The sequence below is a fragment of the Podarcis raffonei genome, chromosome 8 (genome assembly GCF_027172205.1).
Source record: "Podarcis raffonei isolate rPodRaf1 chromosome 8, rPodRaf1.pri, whole genome shotgun sequence".
Lineage (NCBI taxonomy): Eukaryota > Metazoa > Chordata > Lepidosauria > Squamata > Lacertidae > Podarcis > Podarcis raffonei.
The window spans coordinates 62103350-62126112 of NC_070609.1; the positions used below are offsets into that span (position 1 = coordinate 62103350).

The following is a 22763-nucleotide window of genomic DNA, read 5'->3' on the forward strand; positions in this document are numbered from 1 at the left end:
ATGGTGAAGTCCAACCCACATGGCCAGTATCCAACATAAATGGAGGATGCAGCCAAGAAAACATCCCAGAATCTTCTGCAATGCTCACGGTGGGAGTTGTATGACAGATGAACAGTAGTACCTTGGCAGACGATTCCCTGGTAATTTAATGAGCTTTAATAGCTTAATGAGGGCAAGCTAAACCACCGTGGCTTTCTTTGCTTCTGTTAGCTGCAATGGTGGTGAACAAACTGAAGGGTTATAGTTAGGAGCAGTAGAGACTTCTCCAAACTTGCTCAAGGCTGGCTTGCATGAGCAGAAAATGAAAAGGATTCGCCCACTTTTTTGTATTCGGTGGCAACAGGGTGGTCCAAGACATGGCCAGAGGGCTGCATGAATTTCTCAAGGCTTTTTTTGGTGGCCCTTAGCAATATTTCACACACACACACACACACACACACACCCCATACCACCCTTGTGTTGCCTTCCCAAAGCCAGGTAAGGAAGGTGCCAGGCTTTGGGAAGGAGGCACAAACCTCTGGTAGGATCCTAGAGCCCTCCCAACTTCTTCTCAAAGCTGGGGAAGTGGCAACTAGGCTTTGGGGAGGGGGCATGAGGGCTTGGTGTGAAAAGTTGGACCACCCTGTGTTAGAGGTTCTTAAGCAGAGGCTGAACAGCATCCGTCTTTCAGAGATGCTTCAGTAGTGCATTTCCTGCATCAGCGGGAGGGTGGACTAGATCAGGGCACCAGGATATTCCAAGGGGGGTACAGATGAAAATTACATAAATGGGGGGGGGCACAGCACAAGGCTAGGGGACCACAGAGGGAAGTGAGAAGGAAATAAATCATGATTGCCTGGCTATCTGCTTGGCCAATCACAAGCAGGTAAGGGGGCGGCCCAGTGCTTCTTTTTGCCACATGCATTTTCTTGTAGTAGTCCTGGTTTGTACAATCACTGAGGCTCCCATTTTTTGACCACTGCTTGTAGCTACGGCCAGTGCTGAGCCATAAAAAATTTAAATAAAACATGTTCTATTTACAAACAATACATTTAAATAGCTACCTTTCTACAGGTAGGATGGGGGGGCACAGGAAGGAAACAAGGTTGGAAGGGGACCACAGTTGGAAAAAGGTTGGGAAACACTGGACTAGATGGCCTTGTGAGACCACCTCCACCTCTATCATTAAGATTTCTGGGGGTACCTGGATGTGTCTGCAGGGAGGATGCAAGGAAGCACAATTGATATAGAAGTAGGGAAGAGGGTACAGCAACCAGCAGCAGTAGAGAATCACAATGGCAAGGGTGGCCAGAAGTGGCAGTGGAAAAAGACAGGAGAGCAGGCCAGTGAAACAGGATGTGGGATAACACCACATCCACACAATACATTTAAAACATGTGGCTTCCCCCAAAGAAGCATGGGAACTATAGTTTAAGGGTGCTCTGTGAGGGGTAAGCTACAGTTCCTGGGATTCTCGGGGGGGGCTATGTGCTTTAAATGAATAGTGTGGGTGTGACCTCAAGGTACTTTGGGGAACCTTAAAAATTAAAGAATTCACTGTGGCACAAACTTTTGTAGAGTCAACTTCATGCACCTGAAAGCTTGCGCACTATAAATTTGTTTAAGACTTGTTTTTGCTGCAAGTGGGCTAACATGGTTACCGCTCTGGAACTCCTTCCAAAGTTGTTCCAAAGCTTATTCCAAGGAGTGCCAAAGCCCAAACTGTTTGGCAAACTTCAAACTAATCTTCACGGGGAGGATGCAAATTTGAATGTTGCGTGAGATACCCCTATTTGGAAAGCACTCAAATTTGTACCATCTGACACTCTGTGATGCATCACCAGCTGGAAAGCGGCAGCGCTAGCCAAATCCATTAGCACAACGAAAGTGTTACCCTCAAATAGGTTTCCCCCTCACAATTTCAACAGTTCCCAAAATATAAGACAGGGAATTAGTACAAGAATTGCCAAAAGCGAAATCATTTAAAAAATATTTGGTGGTGATGCTAAGTGTCCTCTTCTCCACCTGCCAAATTTTTTTGAAAAATAATAAATCTAATTTCTGTATCCCTTTCAAAACAAAATGGAGACAACTACAGGATCCACAAATCTTTGGCACTTTAGAGAGACCCTGAAGAAGTGACAAATCATTGAGCAAACATTACAGGGCAGATTTGAGATCAAAGAAGGCTAATGGAAGAAGAGAGGGCAGGATAAGCTGCATTTTAACTATTTAGTAGTCATTTCAAGTGAAGCTAACATCGTATTACTGGTCTCACAACTTGCTTGCCCTCCCATTTGAAATGTTGCAAACCAGCTTTAGGAGCCAGGCAGACTATACCCATATGCTCTGCAATTTACATCTGTCACCAGATTAAACAGATTTGTGCTGAAATTTAGTTAGATCTGGAGGAAAAGCTGACGACTTCTGCAGAAATTAAATGTTTGTAAGAGGAAGAAAAAACAGCCAGCAGGTCTATAAAGCTTAGGTGCTCAAATGTAAACAGTTTCTCAAAGATGTTTATAATCTGACTGCCTGCAGTAAGAGATGTCCTATCTAAATCTCCTGTATGCATAAAACTCTTTAAGGCAGCAAAGAGAAAGCTTTGTTTTCTCAACTTTCCACATGCATATATTCACTTGCACTGAAAGTGAGCAACACACCAGAAAGATAAACCACAAAAAGAAGAAATGTGTTTACAGATTTATTTATTTTTCTCCGAAGCGTTTCCCCCCCCCCTGCTCTGCAGCTGAAAAGAATACCAGAGAGGCTTAGGGGTCCTTAAAACAGGAGACGGTCCCTGCCTTGGAGCTTACAACCTAAGACGCAACATAAAAAGAAATGGGGAAGTTGGAGCAACTGACAGAAGAACAAACCAGAAGCAGGATCACAGCTAAGACTCGGTGGAAGGTTTGAGCACTGCCACTTGGGAAGAGAGATGGGTACAATGGCTTAGCTGCAAAAATGAAGGACTGGAGCTCAAAGGTCAAGAATGTGCCCTGAGTGCAGAAGTCCCAGGCTTAATTCCTGACATATCCAATTGAATGGGCCACAGAGAAGGTGACGAGGAAAAGCTTCCCCAATATGCTCTGCACTGCATCTCCCATCAGCCCCAGCATCAGAAAGAACAGTGTTGCACCAGCTGGACTGGAAACTGGAGACTGGAGACCCTAGAACCTGTTTCTCCACTTAGACCTACATTTGTGGAAGAGGTGGCAATACAACCAAGTACATGGTGGAGGACAACATCAGCACACCCTGCTGGACTCTGCTTCTTAAATCACCTGATCTGTGGTTACAGTGATGCTTCATCCTCTTCCTTCTCTCCTTCAACACTGCCTCTGTTTCTGGGCCAAGCTTTGAACAGGTCAGGACTTTAAAACCTAAGAATGTAAGACAGCCTGCTGGGTCAGATCAAAGGGATCCACCTAGCCCAGTCTTCTGTTCTCACAGTGGCCAGCTTGTGAGAAACCAGCAAGCAGGACCTGAGCACAAGAGCCTTCTTTCCCTTCCTGTGGCTTCCAGCAACTGGTATTCAGAAGCATTACTGCCTCCAGCTGTTCAGAGCACAGCCATCATGGCCATTGACAGCCATCTCCTCCATTAATTTGTCCAAGCCTCTTTGTCCAAGCCTTTTGGGTTATTGGCCGTTCCACAGCTTAATTACATACTGTGTGAAGAGGTCACACTCAAAATAACTGATGTTTGTTTTTGGCTGTGCTGTGATTTCCTACCATGGGAGACGGACAGAAAATACTGCAGGGAGTTTCTGAATGAGAAGGAAACTAAGAAGATGACGGTGGGAGCTGTAGTGAGCTACAGCTTTGGATTTTTTTGGGGGGGTGCCCCACCTTGCCCTGAACACAAGCCTCCTGTCAACAACCAACACGGCTAGCGTGGGGCTCTGGCCCCAGATTAAGCTCATAATCCTTTGCATTCATTAAAGTTAAAGACTTGATGTGATAAAATATTCAAATACCAGAGCTGGTTTTCCTCCACAACATACATGGTGCTTAAGAGATACAAATATGTGCTTAAATAAAATATTGCAAGATTGGCGTTACCTATTCTGGAGAACATGCCAAACGTCACCCCGAGCAAATCCCTTGGAAAGAAAAGGGAAAGGGGATGGAGCGGGGGAACGGGAGGGGATTACGAGGCTAATGCGGAGGGATGGAGGGAGGTCAGAGAAGCCTGAGATGACAGAGGATTAGAGGAGAAAGGATCTTCCCATCATCCCAACCAGAGGTGGATGGGAATCAGGCTCCTTCTCAAAATGAAAATCTCAGGGCAAAGGCATCAATGCTCATTCCACAGCTAAAGCTCCTTCCATGGGCAAACTGATGAGTTGTGCCAATCAAATACTGCCAGTAAGTAGCACAGATACAGGCACTTTTACAGCTCAGGACCGCAAGGGTCCTCAAGGGTCACCTCTCCCCATCTGAACCATCCTGGACCCTGCAGTCAACATCCAGTCCTGTGCCCTGTTTTCACGGTGGCCGACCAGATGCCCCTGAAGACCACAAGCAAGCAGGACCTGAGCACAACTTTCCAGCTGTTAGCATGCAGGGGTCATATGCAGCAGCAAAAATTAACTTTAGTAAAACCGCTTCGATTGGTGGAATCGGAACTACTACTACAGGTGCCACATAATACCTGTTCTGCATTTGCAAGAAGTCAATCCTTTAGTGTGGCAGCACCTGCACTTTGGAACTCCCTGCCTACTGAGATCAAGCAATTGCCTTCGCTGTACGCTTTACAGCACCTGCTAAAAGCATTCTTGTTTAGATAAGCCTATCCAGACGCTTTAGAAAATCGAGGTAGTATTTTAACTTTTTATGGCTGTGGTTTTTTCTCAATTTTAGTGCTTTTATCTTTTTCTAAACCTCTTTGGGGTTTTGGGGGTTGTTATTTTTTAAACAATCAAGTGGTGTATACATCTTATGAAATAAATAAATAGTAAAACGAATCTTTGCTCAGAAGCACATCTTTAATTGAAAGGTGTTCAGACTGAGCCTTGGTATATTAAAGGAGGCACATTCTTGATAAGAAAGAGCCCTATAGCCCTAGCTAGAATCACAAAACTGCAGAGCTTGGAAGGAGTCCTAAGGATCATCTAGTCTAGCGGTTCTCAACCTGTGGGTCCCCAGATGTTGTTGGACTACAACTCCCATCATTCCTGAGATCTGGCCTTGCTAGCTAGGGGTGATGGGAGTTGTAGTTCAACAACATCTGGGGACCCACAGGTTGAAAAAGGCTGATCTAGTCCATGGGTAGGCAAACTAAGGCCTGGGGGCCGAATCTGGCCCAATAGCTTTCTAAATCTGGCATTTGGACAGCGTGTTTTTACATTATTTAAAATGCATCTCTGGGTTATTTGTGGGGCCTGCCTGGTGTTTTTACATGAATAGAATCTGTACTTTTATTTAAAATGCATCTCTGGGTTATTTGTGGGGCATAGGAATTCGTTCATAATTTTTTTTCAAAATATAGTCCGGCCCCCCAAAAAAGTCTGAGGGACAGTGGACCGGCCCCCTGCTGAAAAAAGTTTGCTGACCCCTGATCTAGTCCAACCCCCTGCATTGCAGGGACCACAGCTAAAAATGTAGGTAACATTCCAATTGGAGAAACAAAAAAACCATCCTTGCCGCTTTGTCTTCAGATCAAAGCTGACCTCTCAACTCTAAGTCCCAAGAGAGAAAGTGAGGAGTAGGGAGTTGCAAAATTGATGCAACCTAAGATTTACCATTCTAAACATCAAAGACCATAGAGATAAAGGGTACAGGGAATAGTCTGGGAAGCTGGAGGTCCCCTGTACTATCTGTCTTGACCCATAGAAACACTTCTCAGCAAGCTGAGTTGCATCCAAACTGCCAGTGGGAAGCCTGAGCGCAACAGCACTCTGCCGTTTCTTTCCCCACATTGCCTGGCATTCAGAGGTAGACTGTCCCTGGCCATGGAGGTTCTGCTGCCATAAGAAGTAGCCTGCTGGATCAGGCCAAGGGCTTTGCTATTCCTCCACTCTTGTTTTCACGATGGACAGCCAGCTGCCCCAAAGGAGGGTCTGAGGGCTCAGCTGTAGCCCCACAGCTAAGCACAGTTTGGAACAGAGGTAATTTAATGCCCCCCGTTATCTTAAGCCAGCCTAAATCCCACTGGCTCCCTATACTTAGGATTGCTCTGCCTGTGGGTTGTACATCCAACCCCCTGAAGCAATTCCATCTGGCTCCTGGCAGTCCTTCTAAATTCTAATCAAAATGCAGTTCTCCAGGCAATTACACTCACAATAAAAAGAAAATGGTTTTTGCAAAAGTTGTGTCCGTGTATGTGTGTGTGTGTGTGTGTGTGTGTGAGAGAGAGAGAGAGAGAGAGAGAGAGAGAGAGAGAGAGACTTTTACATCACGCCGGGATTTGTTTGTAACATATACCTAATTTGCCCAGCCTCCTCTCCCCCCCGCAAAAAAAACTTCTTTTTGATGTAGCAATTTATTTTGCTAGCAACAAAACAAGGGACTCATGGCCGCAGAGTAAACCAGTCAGTCTGAAAGCAGTTACTTCCAGGAACAAGCATATTTTCTCCCCCCCCCTCCCTCTCCCCCCCCCCCCGCCGGGTAATCTGCCATTCATTCTCTGCTGCGGCTCCTGCAGATGACACGGAACTGGCAGAAAACATTAAAGAAAACTGATTTGCTCTGGAGAGAAGCAAGACTGTGGATTAGAGGCACTTCAAGAAGCTTAAACCGCACTTTGAGTCAGACTGTAGGGAAATAAAGATGGCAGCGATAGAAGCCACCACTGGAAGAGAGAGAGAGAGAGATCTCTTCCTGACAACATTAAAGTCCTCGTGCAGAATTCTTTTGGGCACAGAGAACTGGAGACAAGGCATCAAGATACACCGCTCCAAGTTCTATTAAATAAAAATTAGAGCACATTCCAGGAAGGCATAATCCCTGCTGAATAGATTGTCTCATGCTAAGAACAGTCCCCAACACTTTGAAGACATCCATCTTAAAAAGATGGCTACACAACCAAAGAGGACTCGTTTCCCTTTGAAGTGTCTCTATTTTATTCTTTACAGCAACAAGATGGGGAGAGGAGAGATATATGTAAGTAATAGTCCCCCAACAAAAGAGACAAGTCGCATTTTTGGGAAAGGGCCAGCTCACTAGTGGGACAGTTGCTAGGAAAGCAGAAAGCTGCCTGAGTCAGACCACTGGTCCATCTAACTCAGTATTGCATGCACTGGCTGGCAGCAGCTCTCCAGGGTTCCAGGCCAGATGTCTCTCCCAGCTTTACCTGGAGATGCTAGGAACATATGAAGGGTCCTTATACTCAGTCAGGCTTCTGGTCCACCTGGCTCAAGGTAGCCTGCACTGGCTGGCAGCACCTCTCCATGATATCAGACAAGCTGCATCTCTCCCAGTCCTACCTGCAGATTCCATAAGGGGACTGAACCTGGAACCTTCTGCATGCAAATCAGATGCTCTACCACTGAGCCACAACCCTTCCCTTGAGCCAATAAGGTGCAGCAGAATAAGAAGAGCTGGGAAAACAAAAACTGGAGGCCTTGTCAAAGCATGGAATCCAACACCAACACAGCTCAAACACTGCAACAGCAAAGCTGACAGCATAGTCACAAAAGCCCTCCCTGCGATGCAGTCCAAATAATTTTAAAAAGGCATAGCACTAGTGCTGCCACCTGAGACTGCACTTCTGGGGTCAAAATACGATCTCGTTCAGCTTGCAATGATCAGATGCATTAGGAAGTGAGCAGCATATTCCCCAACTGGATTTTTAATTTCCAGATATGGAATAAAGTAAAAAAAAATAGAATAAATGTGCAATAAAAATATGATTGCATGGCTCTGTAAATCTTGGCACATATGTAGAAAGAGAAGCCTAGGACAAAAAGGGGGAAAATCAGGGGTGGGAGTAGACTGCTTACTCTGAGGTTTTACTTTTATTATTTGTCCATTAGAAACACTTAAAATGTTAAGAACTTAGAAAAAAAAATCTTAAGAGATCATTTCTCCTTTGGCACAAGTAAAGCGTGTGTGTGTGCGCGCGTGTGTGTGTATAGTTTTCCTTGCTCAAAACGTGAAGTATGAAGCATTGAGCCTACTTCTGAGTAAACAGGATTTCTCTGTACATTTCATAGACAAGCCAAATTGTACAACTGTATACCAATTGTACAACTGTATGTGTTATCTAAATTACAAATGATGCACTTTATGTTGTCAAAAGTGGGGTTAGGTTTGTTAAGGAAGTAGTGCATATATATTCCAACTTCCCACAATATTTTCGTTTTTGTCCTCTGGGAGAATAGGAGGAAACAAGACTTTTACCCCTTAAAATGTCAAAAAAATTCTGGAAGTATTACATTTCTATGCACATGAACACAGCAATTCTAAATTCCATCAGCTGCTACTTCCACGTGGCTACATCTGATGGGGAGACTGGACAGCAGAGCCCATTCCATTGGGCCGATTGCCAAACTGCCTCTAGGGCTGCCTTCCAGAAGCTCATTCATTCCAAGTGCCTTCCCCAATCTACACAGACTGCACCTCCAACAGTGCTCTCTCTGCCAGGCGACAATGATGTTATTAGAGAACCATTGCATTTGAACAACTCGCCTGGTCATCACAGGGAACTAGGAATTCTGTGCAGGAAGCTGAGTCTGTAAGGAAGGAGGCTGCCCCTTGCTTCAGGTTCATGACAACTGTTTTCCTCCAGAACTGCGCTACCTGTCCATGCTTAGGGTGCAATTCCACCCAGTGGCTCTGTCGTGAGGAAAAACAGGATGTGCTGAATGGGCACATCCATGCTCTGGCACACAAACACAAACAATGCAGAAGAAACAGCTTTAAAGAAGCCACCACGTTTCCTCAGGGCCATTGCATCAGGGTTGGAGAGCCATATTCACTTGCAAAGGGCTGTACAGTGGTACCTCTAATTACGAACTTAATTTGTTCCGGAGGTCCGTTCTTAACCTGGAACTGTTCTTAACTAGAGGTGTGCTTTTGCTAATGTGGCCTCTTGCTGCCGCTGCGCTGCCAGCACACAATTTCCATTCTCATCCTGGGGCAAGGTTCTCAACTAAAGGTAACTCTTCCAGGTTAGCGGAGTTTGTAACCTGAAGCGTTTGTAACCTGAGGTGTTTGTAACTCGAGGTACCACTGTATTCCAGTGGGCGTGGCTAGAGACAAAAGTAGGCAGAGCTAAGGACATAGACCTTGCATACAGGTAACATTTCAGCAGAAGCCAGAGAGCTTGCAAGAGGCATTATATCACAGTTTGAGAACAAATTCCAGGCAATATATGTACATGGAAAGGTTCTGTGATGGGATTTCCTTCCACCCACCCACATGACATTCATAACCAGAGCAGTATGTCACGTGTAAGCCAGTCCCAAAAAAAATTCCCCACTGCATACACTCTTGGATGCAAAAGGGGTAAGTTTTTCATGGCACTCCAGATTTGGCAACCAGTGTGGCTTGGAGGGTTAGCGCTTTGGAGACTGGGGTTCAAATGTCGACTGAGCTACAAAGCTCACTGCATGCCCTTAAGCCAGTCACTATCTCCCAACCTAACCTACTTGACACGATTGTTGTAAGGATATAATTGGGATGGTGGGGGTGGGGAGAGAGCATAGAATCTGCCACTTGTCCCTTGGAAGAAAGGTGAGATGTGAGAAAAATAAGTACATTTGCAGTGAAACTTGGGACACTGTGGTTCTGCAATAAGATGCAATTCTCTAGAACTAAAATCCCAGGATTATTATTTGGAGGGGGGAGGGCCTGGAGAGGAGGCAGAGCTAAAACAATTAAAATTACCCAAACTCATAGTACAGAACTGCTTTCCTTAGTGCAGGGGGGGTGGGTATCTTGTGGCCCTCCAGATGTTGTTGGATTCCAACTCCCACCAGCCCCAGCCAGTAGCAAGGAAAGAGGGGAGTTGTATTTCAGCAATATCTGAAGGGTCATAGGTGCCCCAGCTCCATCTTAGTAGCTCAGAACTACGAGACTCTGCTTCCCTGCTGGAGGCTCAACCAAATCCATGCCATTTGGTAGGACAAACATTTTCCGAAAGCAGGAAATTTGGGAGCCGGCCCTACTGTTAGGCAGGACATCAGATGCTGGGAAGGGGTGGGCAGTATTCACCTAAACTAGCCTGCTGGCCACAGGTGTTCCCTAAGCAATTCCTCCCCAACCAGCCTGCTGTTATTAGATCCTATGGAGGTTGTGTTGCCAAGACCACCTCTACCTTAGGCAGCAAACTGTCTTGGGACAGTCCTGGGAAGTTTAATAACTGCTGATTGCTTTGGGCAGTTCCAGAGAGGCATGGTGCTAGATTTTCTGTTGCAGAAGATGTGACAGGCCCTGTTGACCTTTCAAAACAGGCCAGAATTTAGCTCAAAGAAACCCCACCGATTCTAACTGGACTTAAGGAGTTCAGGTTACTGCCTTAGAGCAGACTGGCCTTTGGCTGACAGACAGAGAATTGCATTTACCCTGTGCAAAGGTGTTCTCACGATGGCTAGAGACCTATTAAGAATTAGGAACATCTTAAGGGGTGAGGCTGGTTTGAGAAACGGCAGCATCACACACTAGGATGAAATACAAGTTACATCTGCATTTTGGATAATGTATGAATGTGGATTAAAAACCCAACTCTGGGAAAGCAGCGAATGCACAGACAGGAGGAGGTGTGAAGACAGTCCAAGTGTGTCGTATGCATAATCCTAAATGCAAATGGACAGAGCTTTCTAGCCTCACATCACTGAGCCCGTGTGGCATAGGCAAGACAGCGTGCAGTAGTGGTTAAAGCCAGGGATGGGGAACCTGCGGGGGCCCTCCAGACGTTGCTCCCATCCTTCCTATTGACCCCACTGATGGGAGTTCTGGTTAAATATCACCTGAAGGGTCATAGGTGCCCCATCCCAGTCTAGGACCTGGAAGGCTCAGGGTTCAAACACCTCAGGCCAGCCGCTGTCTCTCAACCTGATCCCACCTGTTGGGAGGATGAAATGGGCAGAACCATGTGGGCCACCTTAAAGGATAAACGGTGACCACCAGGTCACAACAGCAGAGGAAGGGAAGGGCTGCTTTTCTCTCAGCCCCCCACACCCTGCCACTCTGCCTCTGCCCTGCCCTCAGCTCGGTTGTCGCTGAGATTTTGCACAGGCTATGAACTGCCCTGCTTAGATCTGGAAGCCAAAGTGGGCTGAAGAGCTGGGCTCCAACGCAGCAAGCACATGAAGGCGGGAAGCTGCACCCCCTGGGGTGACTGCTAGGCGGGGTGATTTTCCCGCTCTTTTTGCTCCGCTCCCCCGTCCCTTCGGAATTAGGCCTTCGCCCGCCCCGCCGTCGCGTCAGCGCCTACCTGTCCTGTCCTGGACGCGGCAGACAACCTCCCAGCGGGCGGCGGCCTCGCGGTCCAGGCCGCGGGCCAAGGTGAGCTCTCCGGTGTCGGCGTCCAGGCGGACGGGGGCCTCCCCGGCGGGGGGAGACACGAGCTGGAAGCGGGGCGCGGCGAAGCGGGCGGCGGGGCGGAGAGTGGCCAGGAGGGTGCCGGGCCGGGCGTCCTCGGGCAGCGCCAACGCCAGCGGGGGCTCCTGCGGGGGCAGGGCGCGTCGTCGTCGGAGCGGGGCGTCGTCGGGGGGCGGCAGCTGGACGGGCTCGGGCAGGACCTCGAGGTCGAGCGGGGCGCTTAGGAGCGCGGGCCGGCCGCGGTCGCGGGCGAAGAGGCGGAGCGGGAGCGGAGCGCGCAGGTGGAGCAGGGAGCGGACCAGGACAACGCGCCCGCTGCGCGGCACCACGAAGAAGTGGGCGCTGGGCGGGCGGGCGAAGTAGCGCAGCTCGGCGTTGGCGCCCGCGTCAGCGTCCTGGGCCCGCGCCTGCCACACGGGCGCCCGCAGCGCCAGCGTCTCGGCGACGCGGAGCCGCCGCACCGACGACGACGGCCCGAGGTTGGCGAAGCGGGGCGCGTTGTCGTTGGCGTCCAGCACGGCGATGCTGAGCGCGGCCAGCTCGGCGGGGGCGGCGCGGCGGTGGCAGCGCAGGGCCAGGCGCAGGGCGTAGCGCGGGCGGGCCTCGCGGTCCAGGGGCCGCCGGGTGCGCAGCCACACCTGTCCCGAGCGCGCCTGCAGCGCCGCCTGGAAGTGCCCGTGCGCCTCGCCCAGCAGCTCCAGCTGCCAGCGCCGCCCGCGCACCTTGGCGCACCACGGCTCCGGCCGCGCCAGCCGCGTCAGGGGGATGCTCAGGCCGCCCACCCGCGTCCCCGCCGGCCAGTTCTCCGGCACGTGGCCGTGGAAGGACGGGCGGCGGCGCCTCGAAGACGACCCCGCTGCCTCCGCGATGCTGCCGGCCAGAGCCCAGCCCAGCAGAAGGAGCAGCAGCGGCAGCCGCATCGGCGAGGCCATGGCGAGGGAGGAGGAGGAGGAGAAGGACCCGCCTGTCCGCCGCCTCGCCCCCCGACGAACAGACAGCCGCCTCCAGCGCCGGCGCTACTGCGACTGCCGCGGCATGCTCCTCGGCGGCGGGCAAGCGCGGGGGGGAAGGCGGGGCCAGCGCGCACGGACGGAGAGCCGGTTGGCTGGCGAGAGGGAAGAGCCTCCCGGGCTGGCCAATCTGCGCTCGATTGAGAGATTGAGAGAGGGCAGCAGGCGCCCAGGCTCCCGCGCTGCTCTCCGCACAGCGCAGCTCGCTCGCTTCGGGGCATCCCCGGCCGCTTGGGCGGGAGGGAGGTGGAGGGTGCCTTCCAGGCTCCGCCGGGGCGGAGAAGCCTGAAGGTCGCTTCACTTGCTCCGACGGCTGGGACCTGGAAGGCACGGGTGAGAGGCGCGCCGTCCTGAGCTGGCTGCGCAATCCCAGAGACTTTTCCACCAACGCAATTCTTTTCTTCCCCGGGAGCAGCGCTGTCAGCTGCTCGACGTTCAGCAAAAGTGGCGCAGTTCGCTCGTATCAGGCAGGAGAACACCAGCTTCGAAAAGGACACCTGCTGCGTTTGGGGGGCACCTTGGATGCCTGCCCTGCTGCTGGCTCCCCTCTTTACTGTCTCTCTTTCCGTGGGAAATCACTGTGATATTAGCGCCAGAAGAGGCTGCCTTATGGCAAGTGAGGCCACTGGTCCATCTAGCTCGGCATTGTCTACACTGACTGCCAGTGGCTTCTCCAAGTGTTTCAGGCAAGGGGTATTCCCAGCCTTATCTGAGGATGCCACTAGGATTATTTTATTACATTTACTGGTGACTCTAAGTGACTTACAGTATATAAAGAAACAGATACATTAAACAAAAAGAAAGAAAACAATGCAAAATCTAGAAGGCAATTGGATTTTTAAAAAACTGGATTGAACCAGGGATCTTATTCATGCCAAGCAGATTCTCTGTCCCTGAGCTATCCCCACTGTTTTGCATTTTTGGAATGTGTCTTATAAACCACCCTGGGTTTGTTACTGAAGGGTGAGGTTGAATTACCTTGCACTGCAATACCTATAATAACAATAAAACCTAGCTCCTAGCTTTCATGTACTTCTGGGTATCAGCCCTGCCAGTCACTCTGACCACCCGTCTCTGGATTCATAAGAATGTCTTTTCAGAAGCAAATCCTATTGAGTTGAATGGGATTTGCTCACTTGTATGCACATGCACATACAATTAATTTATCCCTGATAAATTTGCACGTCTCTGTAAATCTGCGTTCTTTTAGTCTAGCCTTTTCCACAAGCACTTTCACCAGAGGTGAGCGAGGGCCAGGAGAGGTACAGTCTACACAAATTATTTTCTCTTTTTTTAAGTCTGTGTTTTTCCTTTCCTATTCAGCATATTCTGATTCCCTCTCCATGCTGCCCCACCTTTCCTGCTTCAGAAAGCAAATAAATCCCATTCCTAGTTTCTACTAGGAATAATCCTCAAGCATGTCCAATTTAGCCCCTTCTCACTGCCACCTGGAAGCTGTTGCTGTCTTTACAGCCCAAACCAATGAGCCACACACGCCCCACACCCCCCAAAACACCCTCCTTTCCCTCTCTCAGCTCTGCAGAGGGTCAAAGGCTGTCCCTGTCCAAGAATGGTCAGAGCTGGCATGTTAGCCATAGCTGGTCAGGGTCACTCCTAGCCACTAAGGTTACCTGAGCCTCAAGAGACAAACCACACACCTGTTTCTTCGTGAGGCCCCCTTCCAAAGCAAGTCAACCTCCTCCTCATCTCCTGCTCCTCTTCTTCCTCTTCATTGCTAAAACCATTTGCTTGCCAGGCAGATTGCCAATGCGCAAACAGGCATTGTAACCTACGCCTCATCACCACCACCACTGCCATTGTCTGAGGTAGAGTGAGAGGCAGGTGAACAAGCAAGCAGGCTTAGGGAGCTCTTGCCAGTGGCGCCCCTGTTTGGGTCTTGCACCCTCAGCAACTGCCCGACCTTTCTGACCCTTGACACCAGCTGTGGTGCAAGCTGCTTTAGAGACCATTTTGTCAAAAGCTGAAGTGAATAAGCCACGTTCATTTCCCCCTTGTGTTTTAAATCCTAGCTAGCTCTTTCCCTCTGCTATGCTTTTTAACAGAAAGACAGTCGGAAGCGTTTTGAGTTGTAAGTTTTGTCTTTTGTTTTAATTTCAGGACATCAGAGAAGTTCCTAGGAGCTTTTCGTAAACCTGTTTTGTCTACTTTAATTGAAGCAGTTTAATCCTGAAGACGAGCCCGTGGTTGGCCTGTGTTGTCTTGACTTGACGTCTTTGCTTATTTGCTATACACATTAAACTCCCATCATACTCTTTTTTTTAATCTTTCCTTAGATTTAAGTCCCTGCCTTTGTTTGGATTTTGATTTCCAAACCTGGCTCGTGCATCCGTTGTCTAAATCATAAGCGCGACTCTCTCGCATGGAGCTATTAATAAATCACAAACAGAATTTTATATAAAATATTACTGAAGTGTTCCTTTAATAATGTTCTTGGCTTCTTAACACAGAAGCAGCTTCATCTGATTCCCCGACTGCCTGGGAAGAAAGAAATGGTTACATAACATCAAAGCAGGTCTTTGAGAAGTGGGGACACACCAGTCAAAAAAACCTCTGAGGGCTCTCAGCCCCTCCCTCCTTTTCAAAGTCACCTTTAAGTTGAGATGCTGAACTTTTGATAACAAGTTATTTTTGGAGAAGTTTTGCTCCTTTTCACTCTTGCTTGCGGCATCTGGAAATGTGTCCCGTCTGTCTGCTTCATGCATTCATGTTCTGTATCTATATCAGGGCGGGGAACCTCTGGCCAATGGCAAATTTCAGCAGCGCCCTGTGCAACACCGAAGTTCCACACCCCCTGTCTTTTGCTTTCCATTCGACATATTTGCGGCACCCCTAAGGCTCTGCACCCAGTGCAGCTGAACCACTTGCACTCCCCTAAATCTGCCTCTGCTCTGGCCCCACAGACCTCCCTCTCTGGCCCTTGGAACTCTCCCCAGGCCACATCCCGTCTGGTTCTGCTCTACACCATAGGTGTTTTGCCTGACTGGGCTATGCCCTTAAATACACATAAATGCTTGTTGCTGGTCTGGGTGGAGGATGAAGATATGTGTAGAAACTGGCATTTGGCATTTGTTGCTCCACCCACTATTCTTCCAGGACCTCACAACTATGTTTCCCCAGCAGTGCCAATGCACACTAACTCCTCCCCTACCTTACAATAGCCCTGTAAGGTGGGTCAGTTCTGTTCGTCTTTTGTTGCAGTGCCTGAGCATGAGATGGAGGTAGTGGTTCTCTGAGTGTGAGTTGAAGCTGGACTCCTTGGCCAACTCCTCTCAGCTGGCCTCCACAGTTCTTGGAACACAGTTGCAGGAATATTAGCAATGTCACAGGCAATGGCTTATAGGTGCTTACCATGACTGGGTTTTTGACAATACATTGCTTAACCTTTCTTCCTCCTCCCAGAGCTCCCTCAGGGACAGATGAAAGTATATGTATTTTCAGGGCAGCAAAGGTTCATTTAGGCTCCCTTCAGTGCACGTAAGGACGCGGGTGGCGCTGTGGGTAAAACCTCAGTGCCTAGGACTTGCCGATCGTATGGTCGGCGGTTCAAATCCCCGCGGCGGGGTGAGCTCCCGTCTTTCGGTCCCAGCTCCTGCCCACCTAGCAGTTCAAAAGCACTCTTAAGTGCAAGTAGATAAATAGGTACCGCTTTATAGCGGGAAGGTAAACGGCGTTTCCGTGTGCTGTGCTGGTGCTGGCTCACCAGAGCAGCTTCGTCATGCTGCCACGTGACCCGGAAGTGTCTCCGGACAGCGCTGGCCCCCGGCCTCTTAAGTGAGATGGGCGCACAACCCTAGAGTCGGACACGACTGGCCCGTACGGGCAGGGGTACCTTTACCTTTACAGTGCACATAAAAATGCTGCATTTGCCTCTGCCCTAAATTGTTGCTAGTGCAAATATTCTGGCATAGCTGATTTGTGGATCTATCTGGCTGTAAGTATTACTCTAGCCCTAAACCATCCTAGCCCTTTTTCACTCTCCATTCTCCCTCCCACTGAGATTGCCAGATGCTTGCTATGACAAAGCCGCAAGGCCCTGTCATAAAAGATTAATTTAGGTCCCCAAATCATTGAATCCTTGTTCTTCATGAGTGACTTAGCAATTGATAATATTAAGACAGCTGTTAATTAACCATTAATCACATTCTTTCCCTGACACAGCATTTGTTTTTGTGTGTGTTTTTTCCAGATCTCATTTCATTTTTGCTTATATAATTAGGACGAAACACAAAGGGGGTAATTTCTACATGCACCTAAACAAAATTGCAGGTGTGCAATGAGGGCTTCCTTGTCAGGGGTAAAGAAGGGATGTCCCTCACCTGTCCTGGCCATTGTGCATCCTTGAATTCTGTCAGATGGCTCATGGCAAGCTGGCACGATATGATACAAGGCAATACTTGCTTCTCCTTTGATCAAGAGCAGCGCTTGCCTCCAGTTAGAGCATGCAGTAAAGGGCATCTCTCCGTGATTTTGCAGCAGCAAGGATGAGTAGAAGTTGCAAATGGTGGTTTGGCAACACATGTGCGCTGCGGCTCAGAGGCCATGTCGCTTAGCAAAGATGGAGCATGATCCAGTGGTCATCCTTTCAATTTTTAATCCTTGCTGCTTCTTTAATTGTGGATCCGTTTGAATGGTGGAGCAACAACCAAAAAAATTACTTTTATGACCTTGAAATATTAGCTGCTTGTTGTGTTTGGGTTTTTTTTTAATTTTAAAAAAACTTACACTTCATGGCTTTAGTTGGGAAATTCTGGGGGGATTTTTGCCAGGGACTCACCGTGGCTGCAGCACCATGTTGTTGTTGTTGTTTAGTCGTGTCCGACTCTTTGTGACCCCCTGGACCAGAGCACGCCAGGCACTCCTGTCTTCCACTGCCTCCCGCAGTTTGGTCAAACTCATGTTGGTCGCTTCGAGAAGTCCAACCATCTCGTCCTCTGCCGTCCCCTTCTCCTTGTGTCCTCCATCTTTCCCAACATCAGGGTCTTTTCCAGGGAGTCTTCTCTTCTCATGATGTGGCCAAAGTATTGGAGCCTCAGCTTCAGGATCTGTCCTTCCAGTGAGCACTCAGGGCTGATTTCCTTAAGAATGGATAGGTTTGATCTTCTTGCAGTCCATGGGACTCTCAAGAGTCTCATCCAGCACCATGGAGAGCTCCAAGTGACTGACTCGCTTTAGCAAAGGCTGAAGGTGAAGTGGGGCCTTAGGAGAGTCTTTCTGCAGCTTACCTTTCCCAAGTTCTACCACCTTGGCCTAAAGCACAGGTGGGGGAGCTGTGGCCCTCCAGGTGTTGCAGGAGCCCAGTTGCCGACAGCTCCAGCATGACCAGTGGTCTATATTCACACAGAGCTGCATCTTGCCTGCTCTGCAGTTTCAGAACATAAGAAGAGCCAGCTGGATCAGGCCCAAAGGGGCCTATCTAGTCCAGCATCCTGTTCTTACAGTGGCTGAACAGATGCCTGTGGGAAACCCGTAAGCAGGATTCAAGCATAAGAGCACTCTCCCTTCCAGTAGTTTCCAGCAACTGGTCTTCAGAAGCACTGCCATCTCCAACTGTGGGAGGCAGAGCCTAGCCATTCTGGCTTAGCATTCATCAATAACCCTCTCCTCCACGAATTTGTCTAATCCTCTTTTAAAGCCATCCAAGTAGTGGTCATCCCTGCCTTCTGTGGCGGTGAGTTCCATGGGTTCACAATGCTTCCATCATATCCTGAAGACGCACTTCTTTACTCTGACCCACCCCATCTTTCTGATTTCAAATTGTTTTATCAGATTTTCACACTGCGTATTTACACTGGCGTAAGTCGCTATGGAATCTGATGTAATAAATACAATACACTAAAATTCATCATTCTGGGCTGAAAGGAGGTTAGTAGCAAAGCTTAGCTCACCTCTGCAGTCAAGTGGGAGGAAGAACACGCCTGCTAAATCCAATGTTGATGGGCTCTGGCTGGTTTACTAATGCAAGCTTGCTGAGCTCTCTCTGCATCTTTTAAAACTGTTGTCGAAAAGCAGGAGAGAGTTATAGAGGGAGAGGTGGGGGAAAGAGAGAACCAAACTACATGTAAACTGGGTTAAGAGGAACCACGGGTACAGCGGGGGGGACACAACACAAAATTCCCCCTTCAGAGTGCAGCAGCACTCCTGGATTTGCATTAAATGCCTCCGTTTCTCCAGAAGACCTGCTTTCAAAGAGATGACAAGAGAAGTCCATTAGAATCCCAGCTTAGGTATTTGAAGTCAGGAGCATTTGCACTCCAGCAGACTGATGTATTAGGGTCACGTTGTGACATTTCCACTAAACTGAGAGGGTGGAGAATCAAAACAACACCAGCATATTTTTTTTACATAAAAAGTAGAAATGGGAATGGAGCAGGGGGGCGGGGATTTAGTACTGATGAAATTTGGGATGAAAGAAGATCTGTCCTAACGTTGTCCTAATGGCAGTCACAAAGCTAGGCCTCTTGAGCCCCACAGCACAGTGCCCCAAAGAGGAACAACCCCACACAAACAAGAGGGCAGAAGAGGATGATTTGCATGAGTATGACTGAGGCTGCTTTGTATGCACAGGTGCCAATCTGGAAAGGTTTACTAAGGGTTGCATCCAACTAAGAGCAAACCCAATGAAATTAGCGGACCTAAGTCATGTTCATTAACAGGACTACTCTTGAGCAGGGCTGATATGACGCTATAATTTTAACCAAAATGCAATACAGCTCACTAGGGTAACCAACTAGTAGCCATTGACAGCACTCTCCTCTTTTAAAGCCATCCAAGTTGGTGGCCATCACTGCCTCCAGTGGGAGGGAGTTCCACAGTTTAACACTGCACTGTGTGAAGAAGTGCTTTCTTTTGTCTGTTTTGAATCAGCTTTATTGGATGTCCACGAGTTCCAGCGCTATAAGAAAAACCTCTTCTCTATCCACTTTCTCCATGCCACGCATAATTTTGTAAACTTCTATTATGTCGCCGCTTCTCACCTTTTCTCCAGACTAATCTTCTTGCAGCTGCTTAACAAATATATTTTGTAGTCCCTTGCCCTAATCAAAAAGACAAGACACAAAAGGGAAAAGGGGGGTTGTGAGGGAGGAAGAAAAATGAAGATTGCCATGCTCTTGTAATACCAGCCAGAATGGGGACAGCTCAAGGAAGAGGGAGAGAGAGAGAGAGAGAGAGAGAGAGAGAGAGAGAGCTGATAGAAAAGCCCTGCAGTCCGTTGCTACTGCCCAATGGAACCGAATGGGAGAATGAACACTCCCCTTGAAATAATAAGCTTGACAACATCTAGACTGTAGGTATTCCAGTGCTTCATTTTTACCTGCGTGATTGACAGAAACACCTTTTATGTCAGACTGCCATGCTCCTGGATTTCCAGCACCCTTGCAAATTACACTTGGACGTGTTTCAAGTCTTCCTCTTGAAGTTGAGGCTTGTCGAAGCGACTATCCAGACTGGGTGGCAGAAGAAGCCATTAGAGGGTGTGCTAATTTGGGAAGACACTTTTATATTTCCGATGGGAATTAGCATGTACGTCACCCCAAGTGACACAGTGCTTATCACTGCAAAGATCTAAGTTTAGTGAATAATAGGGGACCACCCATAACCCAAAAGTATCAGCGCTGCACTATGCAGCCTGTATTTTATGTCAGGTTCACATTCTTATGTTTACTGTTCTAGCCAAATGCCATGACAAACAAGTATCAGGCAACAGTATTAATAAAATAATATAGAACATAAAAATCCATAATATAAAAAAAATGAATTGCAGAGTTACTGAGCATTAAAACAGTTTCCTTTATACATCTCTGACAGCTCCAATTCTAACATTATTTTGCCCTTAAAAAATCCAATTTGCCATTATCCATGATGTAAGTTACCAGAGACAACAACAAACTCAAATTCAGCTTGATCACAGATTAAACCTCCAAATCACCGCAGCAATTTATAGCAATTTTATCTAACTCCTTTTTCCTGATTTCTTTTCTTTTCTTTCTTTTTGCAGTTGATGCATAGAGGGCCGCTCTGTGTGTTATAAATCCAGTGCTATTTTTCTAGAAAAAGAGGTACCAGAACATGTGTCAATGGTGCCCACCTGAGAGGTGCTGGAACTGAGTTCCAGTGAGCTCCAGCTGGAAAAAAAAAAGCCCTGTGCAAATCTATTATTGTCACTCAAAAGAAACCAGGCCATTTCTGCCAGGGTGTGCCTGCTTTCTTGCTTGCTTACATGAACAAAGGTTTCAGAAAGCAGTCTCTTGGGTCTCTATATAAGGGGCATGCCAACGGACAATAAGTGATGTCTTCCACCTGAGGTTGACCACAACCTGTCTGAGTATGGGACCATGTTGTAGCAGCCATTCAATACTGCAATGGGCGTCACTTGGAAACACAGCTCAATAAAGGCAGTTCTTAAGGAAACTGGTGAGCATTTTGTCAGATAACTAGCTCTAAAATGCTCCGCTTTCAAGAGTGGGTACCAAGGGGGAAATCTGGCGTTTCTAATTAGTTGTAGGTCCCTTGTAGATTCTACCCAGAAGAACCAATTCTTTACTTGACACTTACTCAAAGTCAAAACAGCTCAGTTCTGGAAGTATTTTAAGTCTGGAATCAAAGCAGCTCCAGAGCAATGAAAACACCTGCTGATATTTTAATGGGGCTTAACATCTCTTATTTGGGAGTTAGGAACCCAAGTATTTTCAAATGGGTGACATAACTGCCTGAGCCAATTTACCGTTCTTTATTGTCTTTTGAAGTACACATTTTCCCAGGCTTGAAGCCAATTGGGAGGGATGCTAATTTGGGGTGGGGGGCATATCTCAGTGCTGGAGGATGTACTTTGATTGCAAAAGGCACTTCAATCACATCTCCGATATCTACAGGTAAAAATGATTGGTAGTAGCAGGTGATCTGGACTCCCAGGTAGGTCTGACTGCAGGTTTGGCATGGGGGGGTGCCCCCTGGCAGGTGCACTGCTGAATACTTAAAAGACTTGAGACATAAACTCATCACACAAATCTGCACAATATTTGCAAATATATCTGTATTCTTACCCTAATTACAAACATAAATGTGTGTGTGTGTGTGTGTGGAGAGACAACTCAAAGAACAACAAATATTACAAAAACGTGTCTTCAGGATATGGCAGAAACAGTTAAGCTATGGAACAGTAATGGTCACCAACCTAGATGGCTTTAAAAGAGTAGACAAATTCACGAAGGAAAATGAGGATAGCGACATGGCCCGAGGCAGCAATGCTTCTGAAAAACAGTTGCTGGAAGCCACCAGGATGAGAGTGCTCAAATCCTGCTTGTGCTCAAATCCTGCTTGTGCAGAACAACAGACCCCTGCTTGTGGGCTTCCTTCTGCAGGGGCATCTGCTCAGCCACTATGAGAACAGGATGCTGGAGTAGATGGGCCATTGACCTGATCCAGTAGGCTCTCCTTACGTTCTCATTTGTAAAATACAAGTGAGGTTGTATTATTGCACGCCACCTGAATCTCGAGTGGTGCAAGATTCCAGGTGTTCCAGGCACTTACCCAGGGTCTGTGTTTCCTATTGGATATGAGGGACAACAGATTGATATGGTTTATTTCCACATATATACAACCTGAGCCTACAATGAAGGGGTTCACAGCATCAGCACCCCCAAAGCTTCTTGTTACTGGGTCCAAGAATTTAGGCATGTCTAGAACCCACTGCGGGAGGCAGTGGAAGACAGAAGTGCCTGGCGTGCTTTGGTCCATGGGGTCACGAAGAGTCGGACACGACTAAACGACTAAACAACAACAGAACCCACAAATCCATAACAGTATGTTTAGCTCATCCTTCCAGAACTGTTGCAGCAAGGATGACTAAAAAGTACTGAGGCAAAGTGCTTTGAATAGGAAATAAAAATGAGAGGAGGAAAAATGCTGTATAAATGCTGAACACTATGATGATTAACTTGAATCCTTGATGGTTGACAGCTCCCATATATGTGCTGGCGACGCTCGGTACATATGTCTCGCTGACCCACATGTGTTTCCAAGATATTAAACACAAGCTGCTCTTGATGAGCACTCCTACGGTGACGGAGAAGGAGCTAAACTATGGGATAAAGCAGCTTGGCTTTCATTCAAAGATGAAGCGGCTGCTCTAAATCTGTAATTCTGTCTGGGTGTTTGCAAGCAAGAGCAATTCAGCAGCACACACTTATCTGGGAAGCAGCAGAAAGCATTGGTTGTGTGCATCCCTTTCTCTGTTTCTGTCCATAGCCCCATATCCTGCATCCTG

At 48.0% G+C, this 22763-nt stretch overlaps 1 protein-coding gene across 1 annotated transcript in view; it reads right to left on the bottom strand.

The window, feature by feature from the left end:
• The window catches only part of LOC128420317 (neural-cadherin-like), a 92950-nt gene extending 80550 nt beyond the window's left edge, over positions 1-12400 (bottom strand). The window contains exon 1 of the mRNA XM_053401925.1: positions 11362-12400. Within this exon, the coding sequence (XP_053257900.1) occupies positions 11362-12400 (1039 nt within the window). The remainder of the gene's footprint in view (positions 1-11361) is intronic.
• Positions 12401-22763: the final 10363 nt, after the last annotated feature.